The following is a 16,331-nucleotide window of genomic DNA, read 5'->3' as shown; positions in this document are numbered from 1 at the left end:
AACCAATCAGCTAACTAAAGAAAAACAAGTGGCCATCATTACTTTAAGAAATGAAGGTCAGTCAGTCCGGAAAATTGCAAAAACTTTAAATGTGTCCCCAAGTGGAGTTGCAAAAACCATCAAGCGCTACAACGAAACTGGCACACATGAGGACCGACCCAGGAAAGGAAGACCAAGAGTCACCTCTGCTTCTGAGGATAAGTTCATCCGAGTCACCAGCCTCAGAAATCGCAAGTTAACAGCAGCTCAGATCAGAGACCAGATGAATGCCACACAGAGTTCTAGCAGCAGACCCATCTCTAGAACAACTGTTAAGAGGAGACTGCGCCAATCAGGCCTTCATGGTCAAATAGCTGCTAGGAAACCACTGCTAAGGAGAGGCAACAAGCAGAAGAGATTTGTTTGGGCCAAGAAACACAAGGAATGGACATTAGACCAGTGGAAATCTGTGCTTTGGTCTGATGAGTCCAAATTTGAGATCTTTGGTTCCAACCGCCGTGTCTTTGTGAGACGCAGAAAAGGTGAACGGATGGATTCCACATGCCTGGTTCCCGCTGTGAAGCATGGAGGAGGAGGTGTGATGGTGTGGGGGTGTTTTGCTGGTGACACTGTTGGGGATTTATTCAAAATTGAAGGCACACTGAACCAGCATGGCTACCACAGCATCCTGCAGCGACATGCCATCCCATCCGGTTTGCGTTTAGTTGGACGATCATTTATTTTTCAACAGGACAATGACCCCAAACACACCTCCAGGCTGTGTAAGGGCTATTTGACCAAGAAGGAGAGTGATGGAGTGCTGCGGCAGATGACCTGGCCTCCACAGTCACCGGACCTGAACCCAATCGAGATGGTTTGGGGGGAACTGGACCGCAGAGTGAAGGCAAAGGGGCCAACAAGTGCTAAACACCTCTGGGAACTCCTTCAAGACTGTTGGAAAACCATTTCAGGTGACTACTTCTTGAAGCTCATGGAGAGAATGCCAAGAGTGTGCAAAGCAGTAATCAGAGCAAAGGGTGGCTATTTTGAAGAAACTAGAATATAAAACATGTTTTCAGTTATTTCACCTTTTTTTGTTAAGTACATAACTCCACATGTGTTCATTCATAGTTTTGATGCCTTCAGTGAGAATCTACAATGTAAATAGTCATGAAAATAAAGAAAACGCATTGAATGAGAAGGTGTGTCCAAACTTTTGGCCTGTACTGTATTTGGGTAATTTGCCAGTCATCTCATGTTTAGTGGAAATGTTATCCAAGGCCAAGTTTTTCTTCTGGTTGTCTGTATATATTGCTAGCACTGTAACTCCAGGTATTCAGACACCAACATCATCAGCTTCTCCATCTTGTGTTCTTTCTGCTATCATGTTGCCCACTACGTGAATGGACAAAGCCAGGTGGCAACTGCCAGAAGTTCAACACGGTGAATACAGAGCAGCAGAGCAGAATCTGTGCACATGGCAACCGCTTTGTACCCCTATCGCCATTTTGGTAATCACTTCCCCTCTGCCGCCTTCCTCGCAATGAAATGACTGGACGACTGGAGATCCTACAACTCATGTAAAGTCAATGCCTGATGATAAACTGTGCCACTGTTAGCTAGCTAGCAAGCTAATGTTAGCATTCATGTTATTATTTCCATCCATCCATTTTCAACAGCTCATTCGGGGTCGGGTCGCGGTGGCAGCAGGCCAAGCAAAGCACCCCAGATGTCCCTCTCCCCAGCAATGTTTTCCAGCTACTCTGAGGGGACCCCAAAGTATTCCCAGGGCAGATGAGATATGTAATCCCTCCAGCGTGTTCTGGGACATGCCCGGAATACCTCCAACAGGAGGCATCCTGATCAGATGTCTATACCACCTCAACTGACCCCTTTCAACATGAAGGAGCAGCGGCTCTACTCCGAGCTCCCTCCGGATGTCCGAGCCCCTTATCCTATCTCTAAGGCTGAGCCCAGCCACCCCACGGAGGAATCTCATTTCAGCCACTTGTATCTGCGATCTCATTCTTTCTGTCACTACCCAGAGCTCATGACCATAGGTGAGGGTTGGGACGCAGAATACAGAATAAACCCGAAAAACAAAGTGATGGCTTCTATCTGACAACAGTGTAGTGGTAGTAAAAAATACAGGTATGTTTGTACAATGCTTCAGTGGTCATCATGGTAGTCAACCGACATTTCACATGTTTGAAATGTTGTGAAATATTGTGGTCCTACCCCTTCCACTTCGTAGGCAACATGGTAGCCATTGAGGATGAGAAGTCTCAAACATTCTACACTCAACTTGCACTCAAAATAGCAAGTATAGGCACAGAAGTATCTGATTTGAGACACAAAATAAATGAAAATGAGTGCAAAAAATGCATAACCATAAGTAATTTTGTGTGGTGAATAGGGCTTCTTGTTATTTTAGATGGTGATTATTCTGTTGATTCCTTTCTTCATCAGTCAATGAATGCTTTGGTTCATGAAGTGTCAGAAAAAAGTGAAAAATGTAAATCGTAATTTTCTTCTTCTTAAAATATATTCAATTTATAATCATATAAAACAGAGAAAATAAGCAAATCCTCACATTTGAGAAGCCGAAACCAGCTAAGTTTTGGCAGTTTTGCCTGAAAAATCACTTCGTAATTTATCAAAACGGTTGCAGATTATTTTTCTGTCAATCGTCTAATTGATTAATCCACTAATTGTTTCAGCTATTACGGCTAATACTCCACTTACTCCCTGTTGTGCGCATGTGAATTTCAGATTGCAAGCTAAACAGACCTCTCTCACAAAATAAAGTTCCCCCTGGAAATATACAGGATGTGCTTACACAGACAACAGTGACATTTCCTGAAAATGGCAATCCTTTCATGTTCAGGTTTGCACTTATTTTTGACAGTTTTGTGATGGAAATGCTGTCATTCCACCACCCAGTGTAATTATTATTGAGTAAAAATAAAATATTCATTGATATTTTGCAGTAACACAAGAATTTTTACATGCTGTCATGGCATTTTGCCCAAAACTGCCTCTTCACAGATCACAAAATGCTGTAATTTTAGAAAAGAGCTATTCACAGTATGTATGTAATCATGAAAAATGTAAATGTTTAGGAGGACAGAGGTGGGGTAACATGCCGTTAAAGAGAGCTGATAATTTTAATACGGTTTTAACCATTAAGATGCATGAAACCATTATCGTTTACTTGCAATAATATGGCCAACTCTAAAAAAAATGTTTCTAATTTGAGGCAGAAAATGTGCTGTATCATAAACACTCACATTGTGATGTGAAGGTCATATGTTTCACACTTATCCCAGAGTTGAATGGAGGAGGCTTGGCTCAGCCGAGCTAGTACTGTACAAAAATTTCCATGACCTGATATGACCGCTTCTCTCCACTGAGCTGAGGCAGACTGCAGCATCTCAGCCTCAGACACACAACCAAACATGCACTGTAAAAACACGATAAATTAAATAAGAAAAAAGCTTATATAAGCAAACATATACACGCACACACAAACACAAAGAGATAAAAATAGAAACAAGTCTGAAGTGAATGGCTCTACAGGTGCCTGATTAAACACCCCAACAGTGCAGTATAGTCCTGTTCAGCGTGGCGTAGCATGCCGAATACTAGACTGAGCAGAGAGCGCTGTATTCCTCATTCAGAGATTGATAGCCTGACACTGATGTTTAATCCAGCTTCAGGCTTCGGTGCACGGAGATGTTTTTTTTCCCCTATTAATTTCAGAGGCCATTATTTTACAGCCTGTGGTAGCGGCTCTTATTTTACCAGCCCTCAAGCTATTTTAGGGAGAATTTTTAAAGGTACTTGAAAGATACTACTTTGAGTGTGCATGTCAAAGGAAATGATAAAAATCCGCCCAGTGTACCGTATATACTTTTAATTATGCACATTATTATTTAACATGGGCTTTTTCAGCTATAGCACGCAATATGTAAAAAATGGGTTTCATATAATATTTCGTTTAAAAAAAGATACCTTAATTACAATACTTACCGCTTGGTAAAAAGTACACTTTGTGAAATCATCTCAATTTGAAAATGTTTACTTTCACGTGAGCAAGGCAAATATTGGAAAGGCGAATATAGAAAAAATATCACTGGACACAATAGTTCAATATGTTACAATTAAATAATTTGAATAAGCATCTGCAAGTGTAACGCAGCAAAAATGTCAAAACACCTTTGAATGAAAGACTAAATAAAATCCCTTCATGCCATGATTTTATCTTTAAAAAATTGTGCATCCATTGGTCACCCCATGACTCATACTACTGACATACTGTAACTTCTCACACTGCCTAGGGTATTTGGCTAAAGCCTCACAGTTCTGAATCACGGGCATCCATGGGATTGGATGACATCATGCCTGCAAACCTTATGAGCCAACCATATCCAGAGGGAGATCATTATCCCGGATTGGCAGCCCACTGATTGGCGCAGGAGAGAGGAGGCAGCTCATCCTGACCTTTTTGCTGTGAGTGAATCCTGACAAGATCAATCAAAAGCCAAGGCATTCTCTCTCTCTCTCTCTCTCTCTCTCTCTCTCTCTCTCTCTCTCCCTCTCTCTTTCTCTCTCTCTCTCGGTGCAAAAACCCATTGAGTCATTCCACTCAGGCTTTGCAGCAGAATTGAATTACCCACCCACCCAAAGTGTAGCTGAATCTAGAAAGCCACTCCTCCAAGCGACTCAGTTCCAGCAGCCCCCATGTAGATTCCCCCAGTATCACTAAAACACTAAGGGCTCTTTGAGGATAAGGGTCTGGGCATTCTTTACTGAAGCTAGCTCAGTGTTGGGCAACAGATGGGAAAAAAGAGAAAAGAGAATAGGCTGACAACTAAAGTCAATCTACTGATACTAAGGAGTATAATGGTACTCAGAAGTAACGGTTCGGTTTGTACCCAGGCTCAGAGGTCATCGTTCAGTCTGGCTTTGGTACAGAGGAAAAAAAACCCTGAAATGTACAAAGACACATTTCTTTTCATTTATTATAAAAACAGACACTAGTGCAAGTGTCTGTACTGTAACTGCGGTAAACTATTTTCATCATAAAAATAAGGAACATTTCAATCACTTCTGTATTACACTGTACAAACACTCAACACTTTTCTAAAAGCCAACAGGTCACAAAAGGCCATAAAACTGAAAAACATCTCTGATGCTATCAAAATCAAAATACACAGAAAAATAAAAAATAAAATGGGTGCATTAGAAGGAGTGTCTCAATAAAGTCCACCTTGGCTATATTTAGACATCCAAAGCACCCAAACATTTATCATCCCAGTTATTGGCACATCGGGTCCATGTCATTGGTCCGACAGCCCGTTGGTCCGACATCCCATTAATCCGACGGTCCGCGGTACTGAGCGTATTTCTGCCTTGATGATGCACCGCGACCGGCTCTGGGTCAGCTGGAAAAGGCTTGAGGCGAAGCAGGCTCACAGCTTATGTGTTTGCCACTTTCTTTTTCATTTTAACCCACACCATGATCTTTTCCTGACCCTAACCAAGTGGTTTTTGTGCCTAAACCTAACCAGACCTTAACCACAGGGCATCATGATGATTTCGGAACAACGGGACTTCGGAACAATGGGTTTAATATGGTCGGACCAATGGGCTGTCAGACCAATGGGCAGTTCCCGGCACATCTGGGTGAAGCCACTGACTATGCATTAGCTTGCTGGATGTGTTTTCACTCACAAACCATACAATGGCGGAGCAATGCTGTGATATCATCCTTGTCTTACACACAACTCTCTCTCCATTGCTGTTGTAGCTGACCAGGGACATCCAGGCTAGGTCTTTCAGCTCCAGCATTTCATTTGCACTCCTCATTGCCTGCTAATTTTCTGCACGGAAAACAATATATGTATTCGTCTACATACTCTGTGTTTTGCATGCAGCTGCATACACTTAACTGTTAACCCCGTACTGTGATGTTTTGGTGCAAATACATGAACTGTTAAAGCCCTAATTGATACTGAACAAAAAAGACAAAGGGGCGAAATCAGAAAAAGAAATTGTATGGCTTTTGCAGCCGCTAAACCTGCACAAATACAACAAAATGGTACCGTGTAAAAGGGTGCAAAGGGTGAAATACACTCCTAACTGTGCTGCCAAGCAAACAGCGTCTTGGTGCTCCTGTGCTTTTTACATGCATTTAAATTAGGTGATATGCATACTTTCTATGCAAATGAGCCTTATTGCAAAAACAGTTAATTCACAAAGACCAGAGCGAATAGTCACACGCAGTTACAGTGAAATTATTAGCATCTGCAGAGAGTTGTGTGGTAACTGAAGCGCACTGACAGACTGTAATGTTAAATCCCAAAAACCTACGCAGGTCGATATGGAGTGTGACCCAACAATGCAGCCTATTATTTATAGGAAAAAGTATGGCAAAGGTTGTTCAAGTCTTGTAGAGTTACCCCACTATTTAACCTTACAATTCATACACATACAGTCCAAGGCCAAAGTCAGTTATTAGGGCATAACAACATCACTAAAACAGCGACATTGTGACAGCTACATTAGCACCATGGACAGCACTACACATCAAACAGGCAAGACTACGCCATGTAGCTCAAGGGACATTGTATTCAACTCTCTCACATATCTGTTACTCAATAGTGGCAAAAATACAAAGACACAATATTTTCAACCACCTAAAAATGAAAAGATCAGGAAACTCAGGAAAACTGCTTACACAACCTGGTGCACTGGTTCCTTAGTCAGGACCTGTAGCTTGCGGTCTGAAAATTTTCTTTTTCTCTCTGCCTACTGTGTTCTTGGCACAAAAGCAAAATTCATACTTTGCCACTCACAGACGTAAAAAAAAAAACAGTGCAAATCGTACTCAGTTGCATAATGTTATGGGCATGGTTGTGCTGTAATATCATTAGTCCAATATCTTTTGTGATTCAAAGCTTGAGATGGGAAAGACAGAGGTTGCAAGAAATGCGTAATTCATGGTGCTATAAGCGGCACCAGAGAGAATAATGACACATCTGGACTAAGGATTAATTTAATCTTTGCTAAAAAAATAAACCATGCCTCTGCATGGACACAAAGTAAGACATTTTTTTGCGTGCAAGTTTGTAAAAGCAGGCTACCTCACACAATATGCAGATGACTTACTATACTATTGGGGCCCAGAGTATAAAGGCCCCAAAGGTGATAGAGAATGCATCTCCAGTAATAGTCACATAATATTATGATCTCGCCCAGGGCATCAGTACTTACACTTTCTAGATCATCAGTGGGTCTACATGGTCACAGTCCCTGCTGTAATACAGACATATTTTATGCTGCTGAGGTCAGCTATTGACCTCCAGGGTATCAAAGACCTTGAAGTGTCTGCTAGAGAAAATGCGTTTGAACAAGCCTAATAAGCAACTGCTATGCACCACCCTGTGTGCTTATTCACCGGATCCTTGAACACGCTGATGAATATGTAAAATACTATGTGAGTGCATTCAATTGAAGGCCTGTTGAACGTTGATTGACTTCCTATGTGCGGGCCAGAATAATGACATGGGTGATATTTCCTCAGTGTCTTGACACCATTGCATGTCTTTGACCGGAAAGCTTTAGGGATACTTGAAAAAGCTGACTGCACAGTGTTGTTTGACATTTAGAAGTGCTGACTTCTCACATCTAGGGGGGATTCGGCCAGAAAATTTAAATCGTCCCTGAACTTGGACAGGGGGTTCTTTGATTCGCGAAACATCAGATCACTAAAGATCTGTCAACACCAGCCGAGAAGCTCTCCGGCTAGAGATTTCAGCCCTACATGTGTGATTAAAAGCAAATCACTTCTCCCGAATGCTCATCCCGGTCCTCTCTGCCGCTAATTCGACACAACACTTGAAAAAGCCGCCGCAAACGCATCTCCAGTACACTCAGCACCCCACTGGAGAATGAATGGGCTCTCTCTTTTGACAGATCATCTAGTGCACAGGGCTAGATGAATCTCGCGCATGCAGTACAGTAATAGCCTAACAGATGATGGTTCTTGGCACAGCCTGAGGAGTGGAGGGGTGTAAGACAGTCCCTTATGTCACATGGGAGAAAGAGAGGGAAAGAGAAGGAGGGAGTAGAGGAGTGCTGCAGTGCATTGGTGGTGTGCTGTCTCTTTAACTATGGCCATGCTTGACAGGAGCTGCTGTATCAAACTACTGTAAAATCGACAAGGCCAGGGATAGCTCAGTGGCTGGCTGCTTGCTTCCATAGTGTCCATCTGCACTCATGGATACAGCCATTGTACAGAAGGGAAAAGAGAGAGAGAGACAGAGAGAAGAGAGACAGTGAGGGGGTAGGAGAGCATGTGTGTGTAGTATATGTGTGTGTGTGGGTGGTTCAGCATGAGGGGGGTCGACCACAGCGGAGGAGAGAGAGAAAGAGAGAAAAGAAAAGAAGGAGAAAGAGATAGACTGAAAGGAGGTGTGAGTTTAAGAGAGCGAATGAGGGAGGAAAAAGATTTAGCCAAGATAGGAAGGCCCATCTCTGCTGCTGCTGCCTGCCTCCCACTAACTGCCTGTTCATGTGAGCCGGTACTTGGCATGACTGCAAATGGCTTGCCTGGTACATTAGCTTAACACACTCGTCAATGTGGGCTCAAATACATCTGCAAGATCGCTGAGGTTTTTTTTTTTTTTTTCTCCCCCTCTCTCCCCATCATGTGGATCTATATCTCATCGCAAATCAATGTCACACTAATATCAGTCGGCTTACCACATATTTTATCTGTAGATGTTGAGTCACTGTGCGGCAATAAATATCACACAGTGTTACATAATCTCTTTGAGTAACCATGGAGCTTCTAATGTATAGGTGGACAGGGGAGATGGAGAGTATCTGTCAAGAGTGTACTGAGCTGGTTGGCCAAAATACAAACTTGTGCTTGCAACTGACGCACATTTTCGTAGATTATTATTGATTGTTTTACAATTAATTATTTAGTCTGTAAAAAAAAAAAAAATCAGAAAATTTCCAAAAACCCAAGGTGTCATGTTCAAAAGACTTATCCTGCCCAATCAACAGCCCAAAAAGATATTCAATTAATTATGTGATAGAAAGTGAGAAAACCAACAAAGTCTCACAATTTAGCAAATGTTTCTACTTTTAAGTCAGTCGGCACGCCCCCACTTTGGAGAAGCAGACTGGGGTACGACATGGAAGCTAAGCGATGTACTGCCGTGAAGGGGTTCAGCGATAAAATGTATTTTAGCCACCTAAAAAACTCAATATCATTTCACCGCTTTACCTTTACCATTTTTACATCACACAGCCGTTGTGACGGGGAAGATATTAGCGTCTTCAGTTCCCTGTCTATGCTCTCGTTAAAGCCACCAGACTCCATTGACAAAACAGTCATTTTAGCTTGCTGAAAGCAGGAGCTGCTGGTGTATCACTGCCTCAATCAGCAAGTTAGTTTTTGTTATTGTGTGACTTTGGTGAACCCGAACTAATTCTTTAAAATGCCAAAGTCACACAGTAACACACACAACCTAACTGACTGAGGCGGTGGTAGACCAGCAGCTCCCGTGTTGAAGGATGTTAAATCACTGTCTTTCTCAATGGAGTCTGGCTGTGAAGAGAGCAATATAATGGCTTCATTTTCCCACCAGGAATCGCTGTGTGATGGTAAGGTAAAGCAGTGAAAGTACACTAAAAGTAGCATACCCTTAAAGTGATACTGAATTTTTGGGGTAGGACTTTATTTAGGTGGCAAAAATACATTTTGTTGCTGCGCCCATCCACAGCAGTGTATTGCTTAGCTTCCGTGTCGGACTCAAGCCTGCTTCTCCACACTGGGGGCATGCCGACTGACATCAACTGTGCGTAATAAACTGTCTAAGTATAAGTAGCCCATACAACCCCACTTAAAAAAAGTCTTTACTAACCTTTAATATTTAAGGAGCATGTATGGGAACTGTTGGATTTTACAATATAAATACTATACAGTACATAATGCTGGATAATAAACAGGTTTGCTGGTGTCATCTTGATTGAACGTACAATATTAAATACTACTGATGCACTTATGAAGTTAAAACTGTAAAAACTAACAGCAGATTGATGCATCCCCATATTGACATGCCTCACAATGCAGCTTACGACTAAACCCTCAGCAGTTGTACCAAATTGGATACGACTAAACACTGCTTAGCTCCGAAAACAATGTCTAAAATGAAATGCCACTGTGCGATCACAGAGAAAGAGTACTCAGTGCCATCGCTGGCAGGTTTTGAAGGTGCAGCACTGTGCTCACAATTTCCTGGCAATGACTCCCAGAGTGGGCTTGCACACACACACACGCACACACACACACACACACACAAACACAGGCAGAGCATCTCACCAACATTATGCAACCAACTTCTATAGCTGCACTTGCACAAGAGGGCATTTTGGCCATTATCTGCTTTGCTTGGAGGGAATAAAAAAGCAGAGTGAAAAGGAGCCGAGCGGGCTGCCACAGTTAAATTTGGTCTCTCTTTTCATGTGTAGCTCTGATGATGACTCCGGGGTCACGGTGAAGTCCGGGAGCTGAGAGTTGGAGTTTTTCAGGTCGAGATTAGTCTCCATTTTGGAGGCACCCGTATTGTTCTACAAGGGGTTACAGGTCTGTGAGTGTGTGCTTGGATCCACACATGAACCATCACTCTCTCCCTCACCCTAACAGTCACATGCAGCACACCTCCACTCTCTCCTGAACCCACACACTGACTACACGCCACTCATTTGCTCCCTCTCCCTCTGTCACACACACTCACATCTACTCACACACATCCAGATCCTCCTCATCTCTACAGTTTTTTTGGCAACTAAGCCTCTTTGATAACAGGTACTCACACAAACCACGACACCCCCAATCCTTCACGGTTCTTCCAAACTTTGCGCTGGGCGTTCCATCTCATTCCGGTCTCACTCTGGCCATCATGTTTGAGCACCTTGCTTGTTTTTCCCCCCAAAATTAGCCCCTCTAATCACACACGCACACACTGCAAATTGAACGTTTCGACTGGATAGATTTGAGGCAGCTCACTGCAGCACGCCTGCTCACATATAGCATTAGTCACAGTTGCAGTGCAATGATACCAAGGGGAATCTGTCTTTACCGTACACTGAGGCGCCTTTCACCCACTCACACTCGAGTATGGGGGAATTAAAGACCAGCAAGAATGAAGTAGCCTTTCATTCTGGTCATCTACATATTTTATTAGGCCAAAGTTTTTCCACACACAGAGGCAGGACACGGTCCATTCAGGATATTGATGAAATCATAAATATGTTTCACAAGATATTACACTATAAAATAGGAATATTCCATAGGAGACATTACGAGCACACTCAAAACTCCTTACACTACATTGAGAGTGCCTATAGGAATATGATTAGCATTTCACACCAAAGAATAGAACAAAACAATCAAGTATGATATGAGCAGTATAAACTTCATAACATCACATCAGACAAGTGTCATCTTGTCTCTTTAAACTCCCCATAAGTACCATACACCCTATAACACCAGAGGATTATTAGAGGAATATTTTATGAATATTACAGCAGTTTTTCCCATCACCGCTGTGTGGCTGCTCTCAAACGGAGGAATGCACTTGCAAGAGTAGACCGTGTGACACCAGTACACATGCATACCTTATTACAATACTATAACTGCCGCATGCACAGGTCCATACGGACACACGCTGCGCTGGATCCGTGTGTGTGTGCGTGTTTGTGCGTGCCTGTGTGGGCATCTATCTAGAAGGCACTCTAGGCTATTTCTATGCACCTGTCGGCTATGGTGCTTTTAGATATGCCTATTGCATATGATAGTGTCAGAGAGACAGAGGGAGAGGAGAGGGACAGAGAGAGAGAGAGAGGGAGAGGAGAGAGAGAGGAAGAGGATGGTGAGGAACGGGGGAGGAGGACAGAAAAGAAAGATGCGGTGGATGACAAAAAAATATAAAATATCTGCTCTGTCTTACCTTGAAAGGGAACATAGGACATGTTCCAACGGCATTGAACGTAGGCTTTGCGTCTCGGCGGTCTCTCGGTGCTCAGAAGTAACGGGGAACCAAATTAGAAATAAATCTGAAAAATAAAAATAATTAAAAAAAAAAAAACACGCAATGTAGTGCTATTCACAGTTGGAGCCGAAGGAGAGGCCAATATTCCGCTGTTATAAAAACTGGCATCATAATCCACGACCGCTTATAAAGCGCGCGGTTCCCGGTGCATAAAAAAATACAGGATGCAGAAATACGTGTATGTGTGTGTGTGCGTGTGTGTATGTGTGTGTGTTTGTTTGCACGCTGCTGTTGAGGTGTGAGGGTGAAACACGAGTGAGTGTGTGTATGTGTGTGTGTGTGGTGTGTGTGTGAGTGAGTGAGAGAGGAAGAGAGGGAGAGAGAGAAGGGGGTGGAGGACTGAGCACGCGCACAAGCGCATGTGTGCGTGTTTCCTTGTGTGTGGGCGCGCACGTTTCCCAATATCTATAACCTATCTTTAGCCTATGCATTTTACATTTTGTGCTCGCCTGTTGGAAAAGAAGAAAAGATATTATAATAATAATGTTGCAGTGAGTGTAAATTCACTGTACTGCTTCAGGCTACACTATAGTGGCTTCAGTACAGTGTGCGTGCGTGTGTGTGTGTGTGTGTGTGTGTGTGTGTGTGTGTGTTTGCAATGCCCCAAAGGTAGCTTATGACTTGCATACCGTAATTTACTTACTCTAGTGAAAATACACGTTAATACTTCTTATGCAACCTGTTCTGCAGGCTGCAAATTAAAACAGGAAGTAAGATTTATTTATATTACTTAATAATTTAGGAGAATTTATGATTATATGTCTCTGTGGCAGCACTGTAATGTTTTAATTACTACATTTGATTAAGCCCACAGGTTAGCTTCCATATATTTAGGCTATTAAACAACTGATGTTTTGGCTTTTACAACTTTTCCTTACAAACCTGTTGAAATCAATCTAATTAAAAGCTTCCCTGGCAGCCATTACTAATATCAGAAACTGCTAATAAATAATTCTGACGTTAAAAGACGGATTCAACTTGACTACAACTACCGTAATTCACTTGTTTCTAATAGAAAAAAAAAATCATGCGACGCTGGATTTGCGATACACATGACTAAACAGGAACTGCATCAAGGTGAGAAGCTGCGGAGCCAAAATGGCGCCCAGAGATGGAGTGTGGTGCCTTGAGGTGACGTGGGAGAAATAGCAATTTCCGGTTAAGCTAATTGGAAATACAAACGAGCGTTAGGCTATTAACATTAGCTTAATACTGGAAATGCTAATGCTAGCGTGTATGCGTCGTTTGGTTGTGATGTGTGGGGTTTGAAAGTGAAAACATATCTAAGAACTGTCGGTTTTTCTTTTTTAAATCTAACTGTCACAAGTACTGACGCTGAATTGACGTCAGCTACATAACTTTAGGCTAATTTTAGCTAACTTTCGGTTAATTTACAGGTACTTACATGTCTGCCAGGCATTTGTCTTCCTTCTGTTCTTGCACCAGAGACATGGCACTTGTGTTTTAGTCTATTCCCAACTCCCAACAACAAACCGAACCAGAGTTTTAGGCGTTGTTTGAACCAGAGTCACTCCAACAGGTGTAGGCTATCATCACTTCAGCGCAGCCCACAGCCACAGAGACAACTGAAGGCAGCACAGTGCATCGCCTGCCTGTGGTTTAAAGGTTGAGCTGTGGCCGCCACCTTGTGGTCAAAGGCAGCAGCTGCATGTATATATAGGGCCTGGAGTCCAATACAAACCTAGGAACTTTTTGCTCCATTCTTAAAATAAAATGATTAAATGTACGTTTATACTTATTTATTTATTTATTTATTTTTACCAGTCTACATAGTGGTGAAGTCTGATGGGACAAAGAAGGTTTTATATCTTGAGCTCTTTGAAATATTAGCATCCATGACCATTGCATTTTTTTCTACAAATGTGCTTTACATAAAACAAACATTTATATTGGTCTGAAAAAAGTAGTTTGTACAAAGCATAAAGTCAGAAAGTCAAATTTGGATATTTGGTTTGCCTGTGTGCCCGCCAGTTTCAGCCTGTGCTCTACTTCTTGTTTTATATTTTATATTTTGTCCTGATATGTTTTGTTGGTCTTTATATTTATTGTGTGTCTCTTTCTTAATTTATGTAATCTTCTTTCTTAACTGTCTGTATGTCTCTACACCGGTTTTCTTGCTCTGTAATCACCGCATTACACAATGAAGTTTAAAAAATTAAACATTGGTGCCAGAATTTGCCAGGTAATAATAGCACTGCACCCAAAACAGTAAGGCTCTAACAATAAACAAAATGTTGTAGGATGTTGCATTTTATTAAATGTGTGACTCATAATCAAAATAATTTAACAATACATTTTGTGGGGAAGGTTTTTGAGTGAGGACTTTTTGTATTCAGGTGAAATGAGACAGAAAATTAAGCTAAAATTGGACATTTTTCTGAAGTGTAACCAGCATGTTTTTAGGCTACAAGGTGCCATAAAATCATGACTTATGCTATTGTGTGCCACCCCATAATAATACAGATATTTTAGCATTTTTGTTACTTAAAAAATAGCCACAATAGCCCAGAATAGCCATAACTGTTACATGCACGGATGTCGATTGAAGACAATATGGCACCAAGGAAACAGGCAGCAAAAGAAGAAGCAGAGCATGGCAGAAAAGTTGGACAATCTTTAAATGAATAGCCACAAGTTACATAAAGGATTTAATGACTGTCCCAGTTTATCTGAACATCTCACTGGAGTGAGGTAGCGTTACTTGATGTGTTTGAATGTCCAGATTTTCTAAAATATTTTACTTAGCAACTTATTTCTTCATAGAAATATAGCAGAGAACCATATTAAGTTGCATAAAAGTAACACTTAAGGTGGTCTTCAGAATTGTAGGTGGGTCTCTTGGTAATCTACAATGTTCATGACTTCACCCTACATAGATTCAAATAAATTCCTAATGTAACACACCTGTTCATGAAGTGTTTAAATATGACAGCGAGCCAGACATCTTTGATTATCATTTACACCTGTGTTTCTCTACATGTCAAATTATTATTTGTGGGAAAATGCCTATTGAGATTCATTCAGACAACGACCACAGCACCAAGGAAGTGACATTCCACAAAACCTTCGCCATGCTTTCAGTGACAACTTTGACTCAACAGCTGCAAAGTGGGCTAATACTTCACACAATAAACACAAGAAGATCCTGGTTGTTATTGCTTCTGCTCCATGGAAATAAAACATGTCACATTACTGTCACAGAGATGTAATATTAATCTTTCCAGTCATTATTTAGTGTTTTCATTCGTCTTGAGAAACTCATTGTGACTGGCACCAACACTAAACAAACATCTGTCTCTCATGTTGGCAGCAGTTGTAAATTTTCCGCCTAAAAAAAAGTAGTTAATCTTTCCTACAGGACACATTTGGCTGTGATGCAATTTATCATCCCCATCAGAATAATTTAGAAGGATTCTCACCAACACTGTTTGATTACCACCTGCAGTAGAAGTGATCAATGAGACAAGACACACAGCCACCGTCAGTCTGCTTGTAAAGATAAAAAGCTAACCCATGTTTCAGAGGTGATGCTTATAATTATGTACGTTATTAGCCGATGAGAATAGCATCTTTAAGTCATGTTTTGGAGCCTTTATAGAGCAGACAGTTCTCCCTGGGGTTATTAATGACCTGAGAACCTGCTACCTCTTAAAAACAGCATAACTGTATAATTAAGATGAAAGCTGTGAGGTGGCTTTAATACTATTTTCTGAGTTTTATGGGTTTTTTTTCTCTTAAATCATTCAGATAATCCATAAATAAACCCTAACGAGGTGAGATCAACTCAAAATAAGACAGAAAAGATGGAAATAAAGCCTTTGAAGGTTTATAAAAATAACAAACTGGAATAATTAAAACTCTCTTTATACATCAATCCATTCATTCACCTCACATCTGCATCTTAATTGAAAAAGCGAGTCCTTTAAGGTACAAATTAGGTTGTAGCTTTGTTACCTGTGATGTTATTTTGTACATTCTACACTTAAAAAAAATACTTAAATCCAGTTGTAATTAAGGTGAAAGTTATAAGGGTTACATTCTACACTAAGGCAGGTTTACTGTGCAACATGTAACATGAAGGTGAAGGTCACATGATCAGCTCCTGTGTCACGTGCAGAGTCAGTTTAACAGCCTGCAGCTCACATGGACATAGGTGTTTTCTGTGTCCTCCTCTTGGTTGATGATGAAAATGCAAGTTGA

General features: G+C 41.4%; 1 protein-coding gene across 14 annotated transcripts in view; it reads right to left on the bottom strand.

Moving 5' to 3' along the window:
* Positions 1 to 13,577, bottom strand: part of syngap1b (synaptic Ras GTPase activating protein 1b) — a 217,200-nt gene extending 203,623 nt beyond the window's left edge. For 6 of the 14 annotated variants that reach the window (XM_033641197.2, XM_033641194.2, XM_033641199.2 and 3 more), the window contains exon 1: positions 12,009 to 12,396. In XM_033641197.2, coding sequence (XP_033497088.2) covers positions 12,009 to 12,030 — 22 coding nt within the window. In that variant the 5' untranslated portion in view covers positions 12,031 to 12,396. Of the gene's footprint in view, positions 1 to 12,008; positions 12,401 to 13,515 lie in introns of those variants that run through there. The other 8 variants (XM_033641193.2, XM_078171412.1, XM_078171414.1 and 5 more) reach the window with 4 other exon arrangements.
* Positions 13,578 to 16,331: the final 2,754 nt, after the last annotated feature.

Source organism: Epinephelus lanceolatus, chromosome 10 (assembly GCF_041903045.1).
Source record: "Epinephelus lanceolatus isolate andai-2023 chromosome 10, ASM4190304v1, whole genome shotgun sequence".
In the NCBI taxonomy this organism is placed as follows: domain Eukaryota; kingdom Metazoa; phylum Chordata; class Actinopteri; order Perciformes; family Serranidae; genus Epinephelus; species Epinephelus lanceolatus.
The sequence above is the reverse complement of the archived record's forward strand: the minus strand, read 5'-3'. Positions and strand labels throughout refer to the sequence as shown.